General features: G+C 41.6%; 5 protein-coding genes across 11 annotated transcripts; all 5 read left to right on the top strand.

Annotated features, from left to right (window-relative positions):
• The first annotated feature begins 470 nt into the window (after nucleotides 1–470).
• On the top strand, nucleotides 471–9,488 carry LOC119547475 (periostin). 4 transcript variants are annotated; one of them, XM_037854381.1, is made up of 10 exons: nucleotides 472–580; nucleotides 987–1,091; nucleotides 1,682–1,753; nucleotides 4,592–4,707; nucleotides 5,204–5,345; nucleotides 6,608–6,799; nucleotides 6,867–7,152; nucleotides 7,578–8,052; nucleotides 8,117–8,799; nucleotides 8,862–9,488. In XM_037854381.1, the coding sequence occupies exons 2-10, from the start codon at nucleotides 1,021–1,023 to the stop codon at nucleotides 9,348–9,350; spliced, it is 2,526 nt and encodes an 841-aa protein (XP_037710309.1). In that variant the 5' UTR covers nucleotides 472–580; nucleotides 987–1,020; the 3' UTR covers nucleotides 9,351–9,488. The 4 variants fall into 4 exon arrangements, with proteins under 4 accessions (XP_037710291.1, XP_037710309.1, XP_037710316.1 ...); XM_037854363.1 differs by lacking the exon at nucleotides 1,682–1,753 and having other exon boundaries at nucleotides 471–580; nucleotides 4,412–4,707; XM_037854388.1 differs by lacking the exon at nucleotides 1,682–1,753.
• Nucleotides 9,489–11,326: 1,838 nt separating this feature from the next.
• LOC119547504 (L-galactose dehydrogenase) lies at nucleotides 11,327–12,775 on the top strand. Its single transcript, XM_037854399.1, has 3 exons — nucleotides 11,327–11,787; nucleotides 11,844–12,382; nucleotides 12,585–12,775. The coding sequence occupies exons 1-3, from the start codon at nucleotides 11,359–11,361 to the stop codon at nucleotides 12,643–12,645; spliced, it is 1,029 nt and encodes a 342-aa protein (XP_037710327.1). The 5' UTR covers nucleotides 11,327–11,358; the 3' UTR covers nucleotides 12,646–12,775.
• Nucleotides 12,776–13,425: 650 nt separating this feature from the next.
• LOC119552623 (L-galactose dehydrogenase) lies at nucleotides 13,426–15,167 on the top strand. Its single transcript, XM_037862294.1, has 4 exons — nucleotides 13,426–13,636; nucleotides 13,726–14,167; nucleotides 14,250–14,626; nucleotides 15,041–15,167. The coding sequence occupies exons 1-4, from the start codon at nucleotides 13,491–13,493 to the stop codon at nucleotides 15,111–15,113; spliced, it is 1,038 nt and encodes a 345-aa protein (XP_037718222.1). The 5' UTR covers nucleotides 13,426–13,490; the 3' UTR covers nucleotides 15,114–15,167.
• Nucleotides 15,168–16,657: 1,490 nt separating this feature from the next.
• LOC119557252 lies at nucleotides 16,658–19,036 on the top strand. 4 transcript variants are annotated; one of them, XR_005220060.1, is made up of 4 exons: nucleotides 16,658–16,834; nucleotides 17,504–17,900; nucleotides 17,956–18,072; nucleotides 18,902–19,036. XR_005220060.1 is itself a non-coding variant. In XM_037869943.1 (3 exons), exons 1-3 carry the CDS (start codon nucleotides 16,735–16,737, stop codon nucleotides 18,703–18,705), a joined length of 696 nt encoding a protein of 231 aa, XP_037725871.1. In that variant the 5' UTR covers nucleotides 16,658–16,734; the 3' UTR covers nucleotides 18,706–18,797. The 4 variants fall into 4 exon arrangements, 2 of the variants coding, with proteins under 2 accessions (XP_037725871.1, XP_037725883.1); XR_005220058.1 differs by lacking the exon at nucleotides 17,956–18,072 and adding an exon at nucleotides 18,507–18,796 and having other exon boundaries at nucleotides 18,902–19,028; XM_037869943.1 differs by lacking the exons at nucleotides 17,956–18,072; nucleotides 18,902–19,036 and adding an exon at nucleotides 18,507–18,797.
• Nucleotides 19,037–19,283: 247 nt separating this feature from the next.
• Nucleotides 19,284–21,471, top strand: LOC119551537 (solute carrier family 35 member F6). The gene is made up of 4 exons (XM_037860930.1): nucleotides 19,284–19,643; nucleotides 19,729–19,876; nucleotides 20,351–20,504; nucleotides 20,566–21,471. Exons 1-4 carry the CDS (start codon nucleotides 19,555–19,557, stop codon nucleotides 21,297–21,299), a joined length of 1,125 nt encoding a protein of 374 aa, XP_037716858.1. The 5' UTR covers nucleotides 19,284–19,554; the 3' UTR covers nucleotides 21,300–21,471.
• Nucleotides 21,472–21,499: the final 28 nt, after the last annotated feature.

The following is a 21,499-nucleotide window of genomic DNA, read 5'->3' on the forward strand; positions in this document are numbered from 1 at the left end:
AAACAACAGGTTACGGGAATATCCGAAATTCAAAGTGCGCACTTCCACAACTTCAGGTAGGAAATTCTCCTTAGCTGCAGTTTTACCTGAGTGAGTTTCCATGAATTACTTTAAAATTGGTCAACATTGATTATAAATCAAATTTAAACAGAGTTATATTATTTTTGTGGGGTACAATATTATTAAAAATAATCTTATGATTCCAGGAATATTTAACGATTATGTGTATTTAGGGGTATTGATTTAATATGTCTTATTACTTAGATCAATCAAACAAAATTGCTTCGAGTCACACTTTTTCCTTTATAGTGCGTTACATGTTGGCACTTTCACAAAACATTCGTACCTCCTGCCACCCGCATCGAACATAGGTACACCCGATCTCAAAGCCTCCCCAAAAGTTCTCTCCGTTCTCCCGAAGCTGTCGTGATCACTGTGCGCTGATATCGACAGAGGCAGAGGCAGCGACTGAGGCAGAGCAGCTTATAAATACCAGATGTTCGACGTTCTTGGGCAGTTAGTTTTAAACTGCGACTTGTAGCGGCAACATCGTCCGGAACAACCAACCTATTACCACTTCGTGAGTGCCTGTTTTTTGTGATCGTGGTAGCTGTTAGATGGCTGGAGCCAGGAGCCAGAGACATTTGATAATTGAGTGTGTGCCAATTTTAGTAAAACAAGACAATTGACAATAATTACACGTGAGTGACAGGCAGCATATGTATACATATTTGCAATTAATGCGTGAAGACAGTGGAAAAGTTTCTTCTTCGGCCGTCGCTCTCACTCCCAAAATCAGTCACCTACATACGCGAGTGCACCGCTGCGTGGAAAACCTGTATTTTCTGGTCTCCACCGACCGCCTCAGCTGTTTTTCCATCGCAGTGAAAATTTCTCGGATCCATCCAGCCATACCAGCTACAGCTCCAGCTCCCTTGATTACAGCAAACTCAACTTTCAGCTTGTCTCATTTAACATTTACTTAGCTCCCAACTGAGGCTCAAGATTGTGATACCAAACATGCTACGGCTGTGGGCCTGCCTACTCCTCCTGGGATCCATCCAGATCCAGGGGGTCCCATTCTACGGCGAGTGAGTATTATATTTCAACTCTTTTTTCGTGCTGTGTAGCGTTCGTTTCATGCACATTTCACGTAGTTTGAGTTGTTTTGCTTTGCGGGTTTACTAGTTAACATACATCGACATCTTTTGATAAGGCATGAACTAAATGTTTGATGTTATCGGAACAAATATGAAATGTTGAGAATGCCTGTACAACTAATGGGTTCTCAAAAAACAAAAAAACACTAAAGCCCATAAAATGCCATTTCATTGATTCATTAGTATCTAGAAATTTCTACCAACTTATCGCATCTCAGCTCATTTAAGACCCCTTAGGGGATCAGAAAATGTTTACGATTAAAATTTTAACTTAGTTGAAACAACAAAACAGAATAATCACTAACTAGATTCCTAAATTGAATCACTTGATAATATAATTTTTAATTATGTGTCTAAGTAAATTGATATACACCTCAAAATATTTGAAACCAATAGTGGTAATGGTTCCACACAAATTGCGTACTTTAATATAACTACATAATTTTTGCTGCTTAATTCCTGTAGTACCCTTTATAGAACCCTTCTAAGCCTTTCCCAATAAATGAAATGTTGAATTCTAGTTCGAGTTCCGATGAGGTTGCTGAATTCGACGACTCGGCGGGCTCCTCTTCCGAATCCTCTGATAAGTCCAGGTGAACTATAAGTAAACCCTAGCTGCTGAAATCCCTTCATTCCCCAGTAGACTACACCCATTCACAACTACTTACCAAAGCAAACACTCCGAATGAGTTTACACGGAAACAACTTTAAAATTCGTTACATGCGTGTTGTACGTTCCACACGGGTTCCAAAACCCAATGACACCACATAAAAGTTGGCTAATACCGGGTTCAGTGCTTTTTATGACATTTTCAAGCTCAGACAGCGAGCCCTGTTTGTTCTTGGAGAAATTTTCGCCCGCTAAACGAAACTGCAAATAAAGTTGACCGAATTGTTTATGGTGGTGGAGGCGCTGAAAGAGCGAAAAGTTCCCCCGGAAAGAAAGAAAGTCCAAAGCCCGGCGAGTATTGACCTCAATTGATAAACCTTAAACTGAAACTGTTGAGTCGAGGAGATTGTCTGGCGATGTTGATTCCCCATCGAACTCTGTCGGTTCTGCGCCGAAGAATTGGTAACTGGTAAAAAGGCCACGATCCAAGTCTTTGGCCGACTTGCATTTATCTTATTTTTGCGAAAGATACTGCATCGCAAGAGAACAATGTGCAACCTAAGTGGGGCAACACCGCGGGACTTGGGCAACCTCAGCCACAACATCCACATCTTCTTCCTCTGATCTTCGATGCCGCTCCACACTTGGCTGACTTTGCAACCTTTGGGTTCACAGCGCCGGAGGGCTCATCTTTGACACAGAATTCTCCAACGGTTTTGGCCCTGAAAGCAATTGACATTTGACACGGCATTAAGTGCTATGATTATGCATTTTGTGATCAGGTAATGCGCCGGCTAAAGACTACCCCAAAAACTATATAATCTGCCCTCGAACTGGGTCACCCACAATTTGTTTGCTTTTTATTTTTCGGTTTCGTATTTCCCCCTTTTACGCTCTCTATATGTTTTGATTTCTGCCTGCCACGGCTGCGCTTTAATTAAATCAGGCAGCCATTTGGATGGACACATCTCTGCCCTCGGCGTAAACATTTCTCTGGAAATTTCTGATTCATCATCTCGTCTGTGGCCAATGACTTTCGCTTTGGCTTCGAGCGGACAGAATTTAGTTTGTTTACATACAAATTTTATTCGTCTTACAAATTGGTTATGCATTCTAGAGATATCAATAGGATGGCTTGGAAAAAAACATTCAAAGTACTCATAAATTATTCACAAGTAAATTAATTAAATATACATTTTGGGAACTTGAGGAAAATTATGCTGAGTATCATATTTAAACTTAAGCATTATCTTTTAAGATTTTATTTAGAAAACTTAGATGAAATAAACGATTTTAAGGAAGTCGTTGTATAAGGGAACAGATAAGATTTAAATACTTGGAATTATTTTCATATAAGCTATTAATACAACAAAATCTATTTGCTTGCATAACAAATATTCAAAAAATGCTTAAATCTTTAAGATGCTTACAAATTGAGAAAGATATTAAGTAACTTTAGATGCTGTTAAATATCATATTAAGACTTAAAGATTATTTATTTGAAAAATTTGTAAAAATTATTGATGAAATACAAGTTATAGGAAGTAACAGCTAAGTTTTTTAAGCTTAGGTGGCTAGAAATTATTTCTGCTATAAGCAAAGGAAAAATCTATTATTGATGTGGATAGGTAAAATGTAAAACGAGTGAACAATTGATTGATGGACATAGAATTGATTACAGTCGGAATGCACATATCCTAAGCAAAATCATAGAAGTGATTTCAAGCAAAACTGACATAAAAATTAAACAAAAAAGAGGCACATATTTATCTGGCAAATGGCCAAGCCTCGAAATCGTTCTGTCGGCTTAAATAGCCTGTAAATCTGGCTGAGCCGCTTTGAGCCCTACTGATCACGTCCCATCCGGATGAGTCATCCAAAGGCAGAACTCCAACCAGAAGAGAATCGGATACACAGAAGTACCTCAAAGTCAGCAACCGAACAAATTGTTTACGTTTTGCCTTTTCGGGCCTTATTGTTTTATTATTTATTTCCAGCTAGTTTCGTTTTGTTTTTTTTTTCATTTAGCACTTATTATGAGCTTTTTTTAATTAGCTCCCGCGAAGCGTATTTTAATGACCCGTAGCGAAAAAAAATTTAAAGTTGGCTAACGCTTCAGTTTCAGTCTTCATAGAAAGTATCTGAGTCAGTCTTCACCGTCTGGATTTCGAATGCAGTGGGAGACCCAGAAAAAACCGAAATCCGTTGACATAAATCTCAGTTGATGGATGACAAGTGCAGGAACATTTCTCAAGTTTTGTATGCCTTATTTTTTTGCGATTGTTTCGGCACTTAAAAAGCTATTTTCATTTGATTCTATAAAGAGTTCGACTGGAGGGTGCTTAATATGCGGCTCAGGCAAATGCTGCGCAAAAAACCTAAACAATGAGCACGATCAGCATATATATATATATATTTAGACATATATATGTTTAGTTTGGAAGGGGTAGAGTTGAGCTTCTTTTTATGCGAGGGAACAATGATGGCATATGAATTATTGGGTCCCGGTTCCGTTTCGAATCGTTCCGCTCACCCTGGAATTTGCATGAAGAGAACACACACATGGGTACATACTATATACAGTAACACTAACCACATTACTCCAAACCAACCACGCACCACCAACCCCACCGATCTGCAGCTTTATGCCACACTTAACCCACCCATTGCCGCTGCATCGCAATATGTTTGCGCCCCTGCCAATCGCACCACTCGCACCGCTCGAGCCCCACGATCCGATGCATGCCCAGGCTTCCCAGCGGATGGCGAGCGTCTGGAACCCGCAGCTCCACTCCTCTCACCTGTTGCCACTCTTCAACAGCGGATTCGACACCGAGTTCGTGCCCCTGGAGCACCAGCAGTCGCCGCAGGGACGCCAGGAGGCGGGAGCCACCGTTCCCGTTCAAACGCCAAGCGGTGTGGAGCAGAAGCCTTTCAGTAAGTGCAATCTCTATACCAAAAAAATATAATACCTAAGCGTTATAACATTAGTTCTATAAAATAAAAAAAATTAAACATTTTTCTAAAATTAAAATTTTTTTTTTAAATTATAGAATTCGGTGCGTTTGTTTTTTAGTGTAAAGATTTTATAACTTAAAATGTTCAAGGACAAAACACTTTATAATTACAGTCTTGAAAAGATTTGCCAGCACAGAGATAAGCCAATCTAAAATTAAATCCAAATTAATAATCTAAAATGAAATCTGCAACTAGAAAAACCTCTTAAAAGAAGTAACCAAATATTATCTTTAGTCTGGATTTCCTTACTTAAAAAGCAGTAAATTGGGTAACAACTTTAAGTTATTGTGTTTTAACAAAAAAGTTAGTTAAAATACTTAAATTAATTAATTTTAATTTCCGGAATTAATTAAAACTTAAATGTATTTATTTGTGACATAAGCAAGAGTTTTAATTGCACTTCCTTGTTTCGCAGATGTGGATACCATCACCACGGATGTGAATGCCCCGAATCCGGCCATATTCTTCCAGCAGTCGTTCCCCTTCTTTGGCAATGAATTCTTCAATTCCTTCGGAGGCTTCGGCTTCGGAGCCACACAGGAGCCCTGGTGGAAGGGGTAAGTACCATCGATCAAGGGAGTCCCATTAAACATATAATTCTTTTCCCCCAACTTGATTGTTGGAAACTCCCCCAGTTATGGTCAGTAAGTTTCGCGTCTTTCCTAATCGCCGCACACGAGTGATTCTGCTTCTGACTTAGCCGTTCTTGGCATTTGGCAATTAAGAGAGCACAATGTCAAGTTCATTCGACCTATTAAATACGAGATTGTATAGTGTATTATGTCTTTAATAGTGTTCAGTAGTATTCTCTAATTGTGTAAAGTTGGTCGGCTTATCGCTTATTGTAGAGGCAATCGAGCATATCAATTAAATAATAAATACCTAGTTAAATAATTTTCCATCCGAGATTACTGCCAGCTGTGAGGCTGCTTAATATTTCTAGGGCCCGATTGTTGCCTTGATTAATTGACCCACCAGTTGGACACTGTATATAAGGAATGTGAATGAATATATAGTGTCTACTATATTGGATAAGTGCACGAATACATTGTTTGTACAGCCGAGCTTGCACTTTTCTAAATTGTGAAATCAACTCGTCGTCGTTTTTGCAGTGAGCGATGAACTCGTTGCAGTGGGCATAGTGAAATGAAAGTCAGAGATGTGGCAAATTGAAAAATTAGCTACATAAAAACCTATATATATATATGTACGTACGTACATCTGTGGTTCAGTGGGAAATTTCTAAAAGTTACGCACACAATGAGTTCGCATTCAAAAACAAAAATATGAAGAGTCTCCACGTTGCCATAATTGAATTGATGGACTGGCAAAGCTGTTAGGCCAACACACGAACGCTTTTATATAGAAATAGGTTTATATAGTATAACTATGCTCTCTATGACGGATCATTGTGCAAATCCATTTGGCAAACACTCGGTTAGCGAGTGCTGATGAACCAACTAATTTTGATTGGTTCGGAGATATTGGCATACGGGTTGAGCCAGAATTATAGGCATACAGTGGGTACATTGACTTTTCGATTTGCACGTCTGATATATGACTAACTCATTAGCGGAAGATAGAAAAGAATTTCTGGAAAAATTAACAAGAGGAATATTCGTACTTTAATATGAATTTAGCATTTACTTAACAATTCTTTCTGAAAAAGAAAATAAGTTTATGAATCATACAGGCTTGGTTTATTTACTGGGAGGCATAGAAACCAATGTAACAATTATAGTTTAATTAAAAGCCTTGAGCCTGTCCCAAACGATTACCACAACAAATTAACCAACAGTTAATTTTCCGCTTTATCCAGCCCCAATGTGTGCACCGAAAAGGAGGAAGACGAGACCGTGGCCAGCGAGACGGAGGCTGAGGAAACCGTGGACACCTTTGGCCAGGAACGTGATGGTGTTACCAACGTGGTGCGATCCCCACTCTTCGGTCAATTCCAGTTCAGCGTTAACTCCTGCGCGGAGAAACCCAACAAGCACGTCTGCACAAAGATGTAAGAGGATTACGCAGGATTATTACCTAATATTATCGAGTTAATGGAATATTTTCCACCCATTCAGTGTAAACCAAAACGGCAAGAAGAAGACGCTGACGCTGACCCGCCAGTGCTGCTATGGATACGGACGCCCCAGGAACGCTGACTTCACCACGCCCTGCGAGAAGATCGACATCAAGGACGTGGAGGCCACGGCCAGCGACATGGGAGCCAAACAGTTCCTCGAGAGCGCCCGCAGTGCCGGCGAGCTGGCCGAGATGCTCGGGGGAGGCAGTGGCAAGAAGGTGACCCTCTTCGTGCCCAATGACGCCGCCTTCTTGGAGTACCGCGGTCACCACCAGCAGGAGAACGTGAGTAGTCCTTTAGTATCCTTTCAGTATTGTCAAAGATTTAAGTTTCTAAAGATCTCTAAGGGCCCTTTTTCAATGTCATGTTAAGGTTCTAGTTTGTTATCTGTCAGATAAAATTGACACAAAGTTAAATTGTTCTAAAAGACAAATGAGTTTGTTTTTATGAACTTATTATCTACAACATAACCTTTAGTTAAGAGTGTTCAGTCGGTTTAAACCTAACTTGTTATTGAGAAACTATTTTTTTCCGAAACGCAAATTTAACTCAATGCCAAAAGTTATCGAGACATTAAGAAATCGGATTTAAAAAGAAACAAATCTCTTAACCTTTGATAAAGTCCAATAATCTTTTTTAAGAAAATTAAATTTTAATTTATTAATATTAGCATGCTAACCAATTTTTTTTTGTTCCCTAAAACCAACAGAATGTTGAAGATGCGAAGTCCGAAGCTTCCCACTCCAAGCCATCCATCTACAAACTGCACGCTGTTCTCGGCGAGGTTCAGCTGGAGGATGTGCCCAACGAGAAGCTTTTGCAGACGGAGCTGCCCGACCAGAAGATTCGGATCAACAGCTACCAGCTGCCGGCGGCCTTGAACCTGGAACCCTACCGCTTTGCCGCCAACTGCGTGCCCATCGAGAAGCACGACAAGCTCTCGGAGCAGGCCCTAGTCCACACCCTGGGCGGAGTTTTGAAGCCGCTGACCAAGAACATCATGGACATCATCAGGGAGCGGGCGGATATGTCCATTATGCGCACCGTCCTGGAGAAGACCAACCTTAGTGCCATGCTGGAGGATGACAAGCCGGTGACCATCTTTGTGCCCACCGATGCCGCCTTCGACAAGCTGGAACCGCATCTGCGACGTGCCCTCAAGGAGGGACGTGGTTGTGCTTCAAGTGAGTTGGTCTGGGAATTCAATTCATACTTTATTAAAACAATTATTCCCTATATAACCCATAGACATCCTGAAGAACCACTTGCTGGACCTCACCTTCTGCTCGCTGGCCACTGTTCCGGGTGCCAAGACGACGGCCTACAATCTGCTGGGAGAACCCCTGCTCCTCAACCGCACTCACCTGGCTGCGAATCAGACTAGACCTGCTCCGATCTACATCAATAATCTGGCCAAGATCATTGAAGCCGATATAATGGGCACTAATGGTGTCCTCCATGTGATCGATACCATTCTGCCCACCGAGTCGGCTCTGCCCATGACCTCGCTGATGTCCCAGAAGAACCTCACCATTTTCCAGCGTTTGCTTGAGGCCTCTGGCTATGATGATCAGTTCGATGATCTGGACAACGTGACCATCTTCGCACCCACCGACAAGGCTCTCCAGAACACGGAGTGGGCTCGCATGCTCAAGGAACAGCCGGAACTGTTGGATCACAACCTGGATCTGCTGGAGTTCCTCAACTATCATGTGGTCAAGCCCATGATCAAGACTTGTGATCTGTCGGAGAAATCGTTGCCCACTGTGGCGGGATCCAGTGTGCGTCTGAACCTCTACTCCACCCATGCCCTCTTCTCGGATGTGATGAACCGGGCCACGGTCAACTGTGCCCGTCTGGTGCACTTCGACGACGAGAGCTGCGGTTCCGTCCTCCACCAGGTGGATCGTGCCCTGGCGCCACCCAAGAACGTGCGTTTTTGAGAGGTTCTCACCAAATCAGAACTTATAATAATTTTGTAATAATCCCCCAGAACATGCTTAAGCTGCTGGAGGCCAATCCCAACTACAGCAAGTTCCTGGAACTGGTGCGCAAGGCCAATCTCACCCAGCTGTTGTCCAACAACTCGAGAAGTCTCACCCTGCTGGTGCCCAAGAACGATGTCTTCGACGAGCTAAGCGAGTCCGGAGAGGGTGCAGCCAAGCCCAGCGACCCTGTGGCCCTGGTCAAGACCCACATTGTTGAGGATGTCGTCTGCTGTGCTGGCATTATCCCAACCAACTGGCCATTTGTCCGCTCCATCGAGTCCATCTCCGGCCAGCATCTGCGCATCACCCGCGATCGCCGTCCCAAGATCGAGAACGCCGGCGTCACCAAGTGCGATGTGGTGGCCACCAATGGCATTCTCCACGAGGTCAACGACATTATCGTGCCCCGCCCACAGCGCCAGCAGCAGCGACCCCAGCTGATCCCACCCGGAGCTGGCTATCAGCCACAGGGCGACTTCGACGTCTTCTTCTGAGCGGTGCTCCCACCTATCTCATGCATATGATTTATAAAGCACATATTTATATTTACTCTTAACGATTTGACAATTGATTGGAAGCAACATCCAGCTCAGAATCTTCTCTGATAAATAAAAAAATTAGTATTAAAAAAAGGAAGGTGTTTTCAAAATTATACGAAAAACAAGAAAGGAAGTTAACTTCGGCAAGCCGAAGTTTGTATACCCTTGCAGTTATAAGAAATAATCAATGTTAGTAACACCATGTTAAATTCTTATGGCTTGTTGCTAGCTTTATTGATATTTGTGTAAAATTAAATTAAAAATGCTGGAAAGTTAAAATATGCTATATACCGGAGTAAAAGAAAATACAACAAAATCAACACAGCAAAATTTTCAAAAAAAATAATTATTTCATTATTTCTCTGCCCGTTTCCTTGACAGCTATAAGTTAGAGTCGTCCGGTTTTTACAAAAAATAAAAAAAATGATATTCCCAATAGTATAAGATCATATGTCAAAAAACACCGAAGCTATAATTTGATTCATATTATTTTGATAAAATTTAATTCGAAATTCACTGCAAGGGTATAATAAGGATTCAGATTTGCAGTCAAAAATACGCTTTTCTTTTGCAGTTTTTCAGTCGTTGTTTAGCGAAATCAAGGCGTACAGCCAAAAGATCAACTGTTTTAAGCAGATGACAACCTATGCTAACTATTTACATCACTTGTGGGGAAATTTTTTTTTTGACAAATTTTTGCATTTTTTTTTTTGGATGATTTTTTGAGAAAAATGACCAAAATAAAAAATTTTCATGTTTGAACAGCAGTGGATAGAAATTTAAATTACGAGCTCAACGAGATATGACATTCCACGGTCTGACCTTTTTTTAGCATTATACCAGCCAAAACACGTTTTTTTTATGGCGGAAAAATGGGATTCAGATTTAAGTCAAAAGTACGCTTTTCTTTTGCAGTTTTTCAGTCGTAGTTTAGCGAAATCAAGGCGTACAGCTAAAAGACCGACTGTTTTAAACAGCTTAAAACCAATGCTAACTATTTACATCACCTTTATCAAAATGTATTTTTTGGGCAATTTTTGAATTTTTTTAAGGGGTGGTACCATGTTTTTTTGCGAAAAAAAGCCAAAATAAAAAATGTTTAGGTTTGAACACCAGTGGATAGAAATTTTAATTACGAGCTCAACGAGATATGACATTCCACATTCTGACCTTTTTTAGCATTAAGCCAGCCAAAACACTGATTTTTTATGGCGGAAAAATGGGATTCAGATTTTAGTCAAAAATACGCTTTTCTTTTGCAGTTTTTTAGTCGTAGTTTAGCGATATCAAAGCGTACAGCTAAAAGACCGACTGTTTTGAACAGCTGACAACCTATGCTAACTATTTACTTCACCTTGAGGGAAAATTTTTTTTTGGCCAATTTTTGTTTTTTTTCTAAGGGGATGTACCATGTTTTTTTTTCGTAAAATGGCCAAAATAAAAAATGTTCAGGTTTGAGCACCAGTGGATAGAAATTTAAATTTCGAGCTCAACGAGATATGACATTCCACATTCTGACGTTTTTTGCATTATGCCAGCCAAAACACTGATTTCTTATGGCGGAAAATTGGGTTTTAGATTTTAGTCAAAAGTACGCCTTTTTTTTGCGGATTTTTAATCGCCAAATGACGGCGTACAGCTAAAGTACTGACTGTTTTGAGCAGCTAATAACCTATGCTAACTATCCCCATCACATTCCGGGAAAATCATTTTCTGTAAATTACGAATTTACGAGTAGCGAGCTCTTGTAAAAAGTGCGAACTCTCTTCCGTGGCTTATCAGTAAGAGAAGCTTGCTAAGAGAAACGAATCTATTTAAGAACCCTACTCAAACAATTTAAAGCACTTTAATACTCCCACAGTTCTTTCTTATCTATGAGTAAAAACCTAGAGCTTAGAGCATATAAAAGCGCATCACTGCTTGGCATTTCGACTATTTGAGCTTGCAAAGTGAAAAGTAGAAGATGTCGGGATCATTGCCAGCCACATTTGTTAAGGGATTCCACAATGAGGAGCTGGTGCGACGTATGGAGTACCGCAAATTGGGTTCCACGGGGCTGCGAGTATCCAAAATTGCCCTCGGCGGCGCCACCCTCTCGAAACTCTTCTCCGACGACTTCGATCGAGAGGAGGGCATCCGCACTGTGCAGGAGGCCATCAGATCCGGGATCAACTATATAGACACAGCCCCCTTCTATGGCCAAGGCAAGTCGGAGGAGCTGCTTGGCCAGGCGCTGAAGGATGTGCCCAGGGAGGCATACTATATAGCCACCAAAGTGGCGCGTTATGAGTTGGATCCGGAGAAGATGTTCGACTATACGGCTGCCAAAACACGGGATAGTGTGAAGAAGAGTCTGAAGTTGCTCGGTTTGGACATGGTGGACATTCTGCAGGTGGGTTGTGCTCCTTAGATTATAAGCTAATCAAACAAAATGACATCCATTGAAAGGTTCACGATGTGGATGCCGCACCTAGTCTGGACATAGTCCTAAACGAAACCATTCCCGTCCTGGAGGAGTATGTGCAGGCGGGAAAAGCCCGCTTTATCGGGATCACCGCCTACGACGTGGACGTGCTGAAGGAGTGCGCCGAGCGGGGCAAAGGTCGCATCCAGGTGGTGCTCAACTATGCCCGCTACACCCTATTGGATAACACCCTGTTGCGAAACATGAAGGCCTTCAAGGAACTGGGCGTGGGCATTGTCTGTGCCGCCGCCCACTCTCTGGGACTCCTCAGCAATGCCGGACCCCAATCCTGGCATCCTGGGAGTCCTGAACTCCTGGCCGTGGGCAAGAGGGGAGCCGAAATCTGCAAGCAGAGGAACGTGGAGCTGGGAAAACTGGCCATGTACTATACCATGCAACTGGATGGGGCGGCCACCTTCCTCATCGGCATCCCCAACCGAGAGCTGCTGCGGATTAACTTGGATGCCGTCTTCGATGGACTCACTCCCCATGAACAGGAAGTGCTGCAGTACCTGCGCGAAAAGTAAGTTGGCCAACAACTGGTTACCCCGAACAGGGAACTGTGCAAGTCGAATTTGGTGTTAGCAATTGCATCACGGGCACGAACTTGGCCATCAGCCTGACCAAACTGGTTAATGGCCACCCAATCCAGTCCAGAGTGTTCAAGTCCAATCTCCATTCCAATCGACAAAATACATGTATTTCTATATCTATCTTTGTTTCAGCGTTTTCACCAAGTCCTATAGCTGGGGCTCCACTTTATCCACGGTTAACATGTTTAAGTGAGTGGACACTCGAAATAGGCACACGAACTTGAGCTCTGAACACCAAGGAAATTATTGGGATATACAGGAAAAGCAGATTTAAAATGTATCTAAATATGAAATTCTATAGAAATAAAGATTTTTAAAATTTATATATTCGGCTACTGAATTTCTTTGGGTCTTAGCTGGGTCCGCTTTATTTAAAAACATCTTAAGGCACCCAGATCGAAGATCAGTGCGCCTTTAAATTACCTACTAGGTTACTGTGTGTTCTGTAATCTCCAATTCTTTATTAAGCACATAAGCAGCCTATAAATAATTAATATAAAAGAGCCAACAAACAATTCCAAGATAAGCTCAGGGCAGGTTCATTTGTCTATACCTGGTAAAAGTAATTTAATGCACTATACAAGCAAAACATAATATAGACAAGTGCTTATTCGTATTTCTTTATTCGAAGTATTCTAGCGTTTGTTTATACAAAACCTCGTTGATAAATGGGGGTTTGTTTTTGATGAGAGAAGCATCGAGAGAGTGAGAGAAGAAAGCCACGAAAGCTTATAACTGAGTGTAGAAATGTAGAATTCTTAACAACCTCTCTTCCCCTTATACCCTCTTTTATTATGATCTTAAGCCAAGAAGAGAAAACTGTAGAACCTGCTTATCCACTCTTTATTCTTGATTTAGACTACTTACACTTTGAAACCACTCCCAAATACGTACTTTTCTCTCTCTCTCCCTCTCTTTGATAAAGTGCACAGTTTGATTTTCAGAATATAAGCTAAAAATATGGCAATCTGTAGTTAGTATTGCTGCGACTCGCAATCGAATTTTAACAGAGTGCAAAATATATTGGAATTTTCAAAAATGTCTGGAACATTACCGGCCACCTATGTGAAGGGTTTCCACGATGAGGCGAAGGTGCGCCGCATGGAATATCGCAATCTCGGAAAGACGGGCCTGGAGGTCTCGAAAGTCTCTTTCGGCGGCGGCGCCCTGTGCGCCAACTACGGGTAAGAGAAATCTAGTAAGAGACATCTTATAATATGTTATCATGTGTGCATTTAAAGTCATAAAATTATATTTCATATCCCCCCTCAAGCTTTGATCTGGAGGAGGGAATCCAGACAGTGCATGAAGCGCTGAAGTCGGGCATCAATTACATTGATACCGCCCCCTGGTACGGTCAGGGTCGCTCTGAGGAGGTCCTCGGTTTGGCTCTGAAGAGCATACCTCGGGAATCGTACTACATCGCCACCAAAGTGGCTCGCTATGATCTCGACTACGAGAATATGTTCGACTTTAGCGCGAAAAAGACTAGAGAAAGTGTGGAGAAAAGTCTTAAACTTCTGGGTCTGGACTACGTGGATGTTATTCAGATTCACGACATCGAGTTTGCCAAGGATCTGGACATTGTCATTAACGAGACATTGCCAACTCTGGAGCAGCTGGTCAAGGAGGGCAAGGCCAGGTTCATTGGAGTGTCTGCCTATCCGATTTCGGTGCTTAAGGAGTGCCTAACCCGAGCGGCAGGAAGATTCCACGTAAGTAATACATATTTCCCGCTTCATTTACTTTATTTAAAGTTAAAAAATTGTAATATTAACATTTCTCGTACTCTTCCAGACGGTTCTCACCTATGCCAGATACACCCTGACCGATGAAACGCTCTTGGAGTACCTGGACTTCTTCAAGTCCCAGAACTTGGGAGTCATCTGTGCTGCGGCCCACGCCCTTGGCCTGCTGACCAATGGTGGACCCCAGCCCTGGCATCCGGCCAGCGATGATCAGAAGGCCATTGCCCGGAAGGCATCGGAGATCTGCAAGGAACGCGGGGTGGAGCTGGGCAAACTGGCCATGTTCTACACGATGAAGGGACTGCCGGAGGTGAGCACCTTCCTCACGGGCATGCAGACTCGCCAGTTGCTGCAGATCAACCTGGAGGCATTCGAACTGGGCCTCAGCGATAAGGAGCAGGAAGTGCTGCAGTATCTAAAAGAAAAGTGAGTGTCCGACTCGGAAGTTGGCCAAAAGCGGCACAACGAAAATTGTGCAACTCGGATACAATGTTACCATTACATCATTTCCACTTTCCTGCGGTTGGGGGTCCACTCCTCGGTTAGTTGTCCATACATATATGTGTGCATGATCATTGTCAATCTTGGCCATCGGTGCAGTAGGCGCCAGACAACCTCTTCCCCGACCCCACAGCCCGTCGATTACTGACCACTTCCCACCGAGCGGAATCTCCTCGGTTTCCCCCTGATTCGAGGCTGAACTTGTTGGTCTCTCCACTTCTTCGATTCGTGCTCCACGTCGATTTTCCTCCTTTTTCCCCAGCTTTATGTACTGGCTAATTTCACGATCCTCTCTATTAAGGTATTATGTAAATTGATTGTTTTTTTGTCTATTTTCAGTGTTTTGACCAAACCATTCGATTGGGAGGGCAACGAACTGAAGGTATATTGGGCTGCCTTGAAGAAGAAGTAATAAAGCAGATTTACAAAAAAAATGAACGAGATAAATAAAGATTTTTAAACTAAATTATTTGGGGTTTCTTCTCCATGGATGACCTTATATAGTGTCCTAGAAATGAACTTGATATGGTTTAAAAAGGCAAAAATCAATTTATTTTGCAACTGGAAATTGATAAGCTTTTAATCAGGTGACGATAATTGTTGCAGATAGCAAATAACAATAAATAATAACTGATAAGTGAAGAGCACTTCGAACAAAAATCACAAATAAATAACATAAATATGGGGAAGGTAAGTTATAACCAAGCTTTTATAGTATCTTTATTAAATATAAAATACTTAATAGTCAAGTAAACGAATCATGATAATGAAAAATTTAATATTTGCATTACATTGACACCCCAAATAGGGATTTAAACTGTTTATCAGGGCACACAAACCTACAAACTTACCATATAATTTAAAATAAAATAAATAAATAATTAATTAAAATAATTAGTATTTAACTGAAATAATGGAATAATCATTTTCCACAATCTTTTAAAGCCATCTTCGAATATCGCATTCACAAGGAGGCATAACAACTTAATCATGTTCAGCTAAGTTTCCACGAACATCTCGAAGTAAATGCATTTTCTGGTCAATATTGAACACGACCACTTCCACCTTTCGCTGGCATGGCCAGACCGAATCGTTAACTAATTACACTTTAATTAACGCAATAAACGAAAAACAAAAGATGCAAGTAACAACAAAAGGCAGGTTGGAAAACTAAAAAAAACCATAGTTGAAATTATTAAATTGGTTGCATGAAGGAGAACTGAAACTGAATTGAGCCGTAGTCAGACGCAAAAAAACGGGGAAGTTTAATAACATTTTGAATAATGAACGGCAACGAAAAACAAAATCGGTTGGTTGAATGCAGCGCTAAAAATGCGAAACGAATGCAACACAGCAGAAATCCACATGCCACACGCGAAAAGCGGAAATGTCTTTGGACCGATGCCGCATTTTGTTTTCCTTAAACTGCCGCTTTAAATAAATATTGATACCCTGGCAGAAGGTATTTTCACATTCTTTGAAAGATAATTTATAATAGCGATATGAAATTTATAAAACTGTTCTAAAATACCATAAGTTACAAAATTAAAATAGCCAAGACCTTTTCAAGTACTGGGCTTACAAATAATATCTTGTTTGTTTACATTTATATTTCTATAGTAAACATTTCGTAAAGTTAAACCGTTTTTAAGGGGTATTAAGTGGTTCAAATTTTTAACACCTGTCTCTCCTTGTGGATTTATGTGGCTTTTCCACTCGGCAATGCCAATAAATTTTCGCCTTATCAAAAGCGCAGTACAATTAAATATTTTTATGCTCAGCTATTGACCAAATTCTCACTGGCTCTCCGTTCAAAACGCCTCTTTCTCTCTTAAGTAACCTCTTTTTATCGTTTTTTTTTGTATCAGGTGCTGTAAGCCGAGCTTTCGAGTCGCGCTTATATGCGCTGCGCATGCGCAACCGCTTCGTCAGTTTAAATCTTGGCTTGCAGCTGCAAAGACATCTCCGAGACTCAGATAGCTCCGCGAAATCTCTACATCGTTTTGTGTTGGATAATACTAAAGTGCAATAATATGTCGGGATTACTGAATGGCATTCTGCTTTTGTTCGCCTGCAACTTGTTGTTGGTCTTCTACGTGTCGGCCAATAAGCAACAAAAACACCAAAATCAAGGTAAGATCTTTGACTCGGGTTAACAAAAGAGGACTGTGACTGATTCATCCAAGTTGGGTGGAGAAATTCTCAAAGCTAAGTTCTTTTGCTTCGGGTTGTTCTAGCCAGACCAAAATAAACAAAAACCGGTTAGCGGAACTTGATAGTGCCGGCTATCTGAAAGATGAGTGAACTTCAACGGTTCGTTGGGTAAAATGTCTAGAAACGTTAGGCTCAAGTAGAAGTAACGGTTATTTCTACAAAGAAAGCCTAAAGCAGTTAAAGGCGAGTTACAAAAGAAATTGAGAGTAATGGGTTCTCAAATTTTAAAGAAAGTTTAAGATACTATAAAGAAATGTAAGTGATACTTATATTTATATGTGACATAAATAAAAAGAAAATAAATATTTAGTTTAGGGACGACAAGGCAGCTCTATCCATACAAAAGTAATAAAGTTGTTGAATAAAGAAGATTTTACAAAATGTACTTATTAAAGAAAACGTCTTCTTTACCTTTCAAATTCTTTCTTTTCAAAGGAATACAAATCTAAAGTGTAAAAGGAAAAAGTCATTTTACCCAATTATCTATTCAAATTAAGAAACCAGCATTTTTTAAAATCGAAGGTCTTGGAAATGTGTTACATAAAAATCCTAAAATGTCACCCATGAAAATATCTCGCTCTATTGCAGAAATCTGGGAACAAGACCTTTCGGACACCTTTAAAATCGAGGGCAGCGATCAGGGCATCCAAAAGGTCAACCTTAAGTGCGGAGCGGACTCAATGAACGTGGTGCTGGAGACGGAGAAGCCCTTCACGGGTGTGATGTACACGCGTGGCAGCTTCTACAAGCAGACGGCACCGTGCTTCATGAAGCCCTCTTCGAACCAGGGAGCCCGCACCATGGAGATGAACTTCCAGCTGGACCAGTGCCAAACACTCCGGGACGGAGACCTGTACACCAACATCGTGGTGATCCAGAACGATCCGGAGTTGATCACGCCCGGAGACTCGGCCTTCTCGCTGGAGTGCGACTTCCGACAGCCCCGCAGCCTGGACGTGGAGGCCAGCATGCAGGCCAGGGACAGGTAAGGTGGCGGATCCGAGTCCGAATCTCTGATTACGATCTCTGATCTGCAATAGAAACCCACAAAAATTGCGCGGAGCACGTGGTGGAGCCCGCCAGCGCCAATAGAACCCTTCAACCACTCTCAGAACTTTTTTCTTCGACTACGACCACCTCCAAAAGCTGTACATAAGGTACAAGACAGATGAAGTCATTTTCTTATGCCCCCAAACTAATACCAGCCAAGTAGCGCAATACTAACCTTAAAATATACATTTTGGGGGACACAACATTCAGGTGTGGTCAAAACAGTAGCCGATAGGAAAAGCCCTAACTCTTCTGTAGGGTATTAGTATTTTTTCAAAAACAAAAATGAAACTGGAAATCTCAAGAGCTCAAGGCCTCTTTTCTGTGCTACTATGTATACCTTTTACATTTGGAATAATTTTTTTTTAAATATTTAATTACGGAAGCCTTTTTGTAGCAGGTCTCATAGTTGATCAACTCGTTTCACTCCCTATAGAGTGTCTTATAAAATCAGTGTTATTGGGGATTCCCGCGCGAATTCTTCAGCTCTATTATTTTGACCGCAGCCTCTCACATGCCCACCAAACCATACATTCCACAGAGTGGCCACTGGCTCCAAAATCACACTCACAAGTCCCGATCCTGCGGCACCCACGGAACATCTACACAACTCGGTGGTTAGCAACAGCGACTCGGTCGCATACATACCAAAGTTCAGCAGGCCAAATAGAACCATACACCTAGGCTCCGTCGAGGAGGTGACTCTGCCCTCGTCCTCCCAGTCCCGAGACGAGCTCTAGGAACACCTACACTGCACGACACGATAACAAAATAGGAAACAAGATACTCAAAAACATGATCACAACACTTGAAAAACACATCTGAGTACAGGTGAGACGTCAGGACACGCTTTTTGTTACCATTTGTGTTTGCTAATGTTTCTTCGAAATAGCATTTACGACTTTTTCCTAAATAATGTTGTTAATATTTTTACAGGAAAAAAGCACAAAATGCAACGCAACCGTCAACGCAGAAAAATTGATGCCAATTGGGCGATAGATGCACTAACACCACTTCATGTATTTTCATTTAAATGGTTTTTCATATCCTGTGATATTTTTTAAGTTTGCGTTTAATAAAAACTTTTGAAAAAACTGTCTGATTGATTTTATTCTACTTCACGGATTCTAGAACATTTTACTATTAATAATGATGTTATAGTTTAATATTTCAATTCCATATTGCTTCAAAAAACCCGCTTTTTTTCAAAAGAAACTAGTTGCTTTAAGGTATGACCAGCTCAATTTTTGACTGTAATCCGCATTTATAGCATGTTTATAGCGTAAATTTTGGTACAATACGCGGTCACACTCTTGAAAATAAAAAAACAAACAAAAGTCCCTTAAAAACGAACTAATAAACATTACTCATCTTAAAATTGCAAGATAATTGGATAGTAAATCTTGAAAACAGCGAGTTACAGGCTACAATACTTGGAGCAAGTTACATAGAGCTGTGGAAGAGCAGTCAATTACCAAGCTGGCCGCACTTTTTTGCACTTATTACTGCGCAGTCACAATCGCGAAATGCACGAATTGCACAAAGAACATCAATATTTGTAAATCGAATTAGCGAGAACTGCACCCAGGATGGATGCTTTCCGCCGCAGAATGGAACCTCGTCATTACGTGTCGCTGACCTTTGCGCTCATCGGCACCTTCAACGTTCTGATAGTGAAGTGAGTACCGAAAAACCTTTAATAAGTGCCCCCAAAAATCATCTAAACATATGTATATGCACTCGATTTTGTGTGTGTATTGCAGGTGGGCCAATCAACAGCAGGTGATTGGCAGCGATGGAAAACTGCACGGATTCCAGCATCCGGTGGTCTTCACCCTACTCATGTTTCTCGGCGAGTTCCTGTGTTTCGTGGTTTTCAAGCTGATCCGCCTGATCTCCAATCGTCGGGGAGTAAGTCCTGAAGCCGGCTTTGAAGTCGGTATTTATTAAGCTTGCTTGGTGGATGAATGGGTTTTATAATTTAGAATATCTATCTCTATAAGTTTATGGTGATGATATAGTACCAAAGAACATGATTTGTTATAAGTTTTGTATCCAAATTAAAATACATAAGTACATATGTCAAAATAAGTAGCCCAAAATGTAGGATCTCCACACCATTTTTATTGAACTTATAAATCGGTTCAAGTTGTTTCATATGACATAATCTATTAATGAAAAAATCGCATTATATTAACCCTTTTCATATCTATAATCTATTCTCTAAAATAATTGTGATTCTAGTTAGAAATACATGATCCAAGAAGGATTCTGAGCCTAAACAATTGTTAATTATATTAATATTATTTAAAATCTGCTTGCATTACCCATGTAATCACTTAAGAACTTATTGAACATATCTAATAAACACCATGCAATCCGCAGGCCATCGCCGATCTGGACAGGATCCTGACTCAGGACAGCAGTGAGTTCAGCCCTTTGAGCATGATCCTGCCCACGGTGCTGGATACGGCAGCCTCTATTCTGCTGTTCACCGGACTTTACTTGACTTACGCCTCGAGTTTCCAGATGATAAGAGGTGCGTCTATCAGTCTGCGGCTTTGCTTATCTTGACTAATGTTGACTCATCTACTTTGCAGGCGCGGCTCTGATTTTCGCGGGTATCTTCAGTACCATGTTTTTGAACCACTCGCTTACCGGACGCCACTGGCTGGCTTTCTTCATCATTTCCTGCGGCCTGTTGGGCATCGTCGGTCAAGACGTTCAGCGCGTTAGCTACGACCAGGTCACATTGCCGTACACGGACCGTCAAGCCATCTTGACCGGCGACTTGCTCATTATCATTGCCGAAATTTTGCACGGTCTGCAGTATGTCTACGAGGAGAAGCAGCTCAAGACCTCGAATGTGACACCTTTGCAAGCTGCCGGCTGGCAGGGAATTTTCGGGTTAGCCATCACCTCGATTTTGGCCATTTGCATGCACTTCTTGCCAACCGTGAGTCCCTTTACCGAGAGCTCGCGAGCTGTCTTCGACGATTGGAGTGATCTGCTTGAGGGTCTGAAGGAGAATCCCTCTTTGATTATGGCTCTGATTGCCTTCGCCGTCTCGTGTGCCCTGTACAACTTTATTGGCCTATTAATTGCGATGAACTCGTCCAGCACCACGCGCATATTGGCCGATGGTATACGCGTGTACTTTATCTGGGTGTTCGTAATCAACATGGACTGGGAGATCTTGAATTGGGTCACGATCGTGGGCTTCCTCATCGTGCAAATGGGCAGCATTCACTACCGGAAGGGCCTTTTCCTTGGCGTAGACTTGAATTCGGAGAACGAAGATGTTCCAAACAGCCGGCCCGCGGATGTAATCTAAGGAAACTGAGGGATTTGTGGAGTGAAAAGAGTTCTGACATCCGTTCAAGGTGGATTGTGATAAGAGAGATGGGCTGCAAGCCAACCCTAGGCTGATTCTTGAAAATTACTTATCGATTGTAAAAGTTTAACATGTAGCACCATTAAGCAAATACACACGAAATGTTAAATGATCTGGTACTAAATTCATTTACATTGTTT

The sequence above is a fragment of the Drosophila subpulchrella genome, chromosome 3R (genome assembly GCF_014743375.2).
Source record: "Drosophila subpulchrella strain 33 F10 #4 breed RU33 chromosome 3R, RU_Dsub_v1.1 Primary Assembly, whole genome shotgun sequence".
Classification (NCBI taxonomy): Eukaryota; Metazoa; Arthropoda; class Insecta; order Diptera; family Drosophilidae; genus Drosophila; species Drosophila subpulchrella.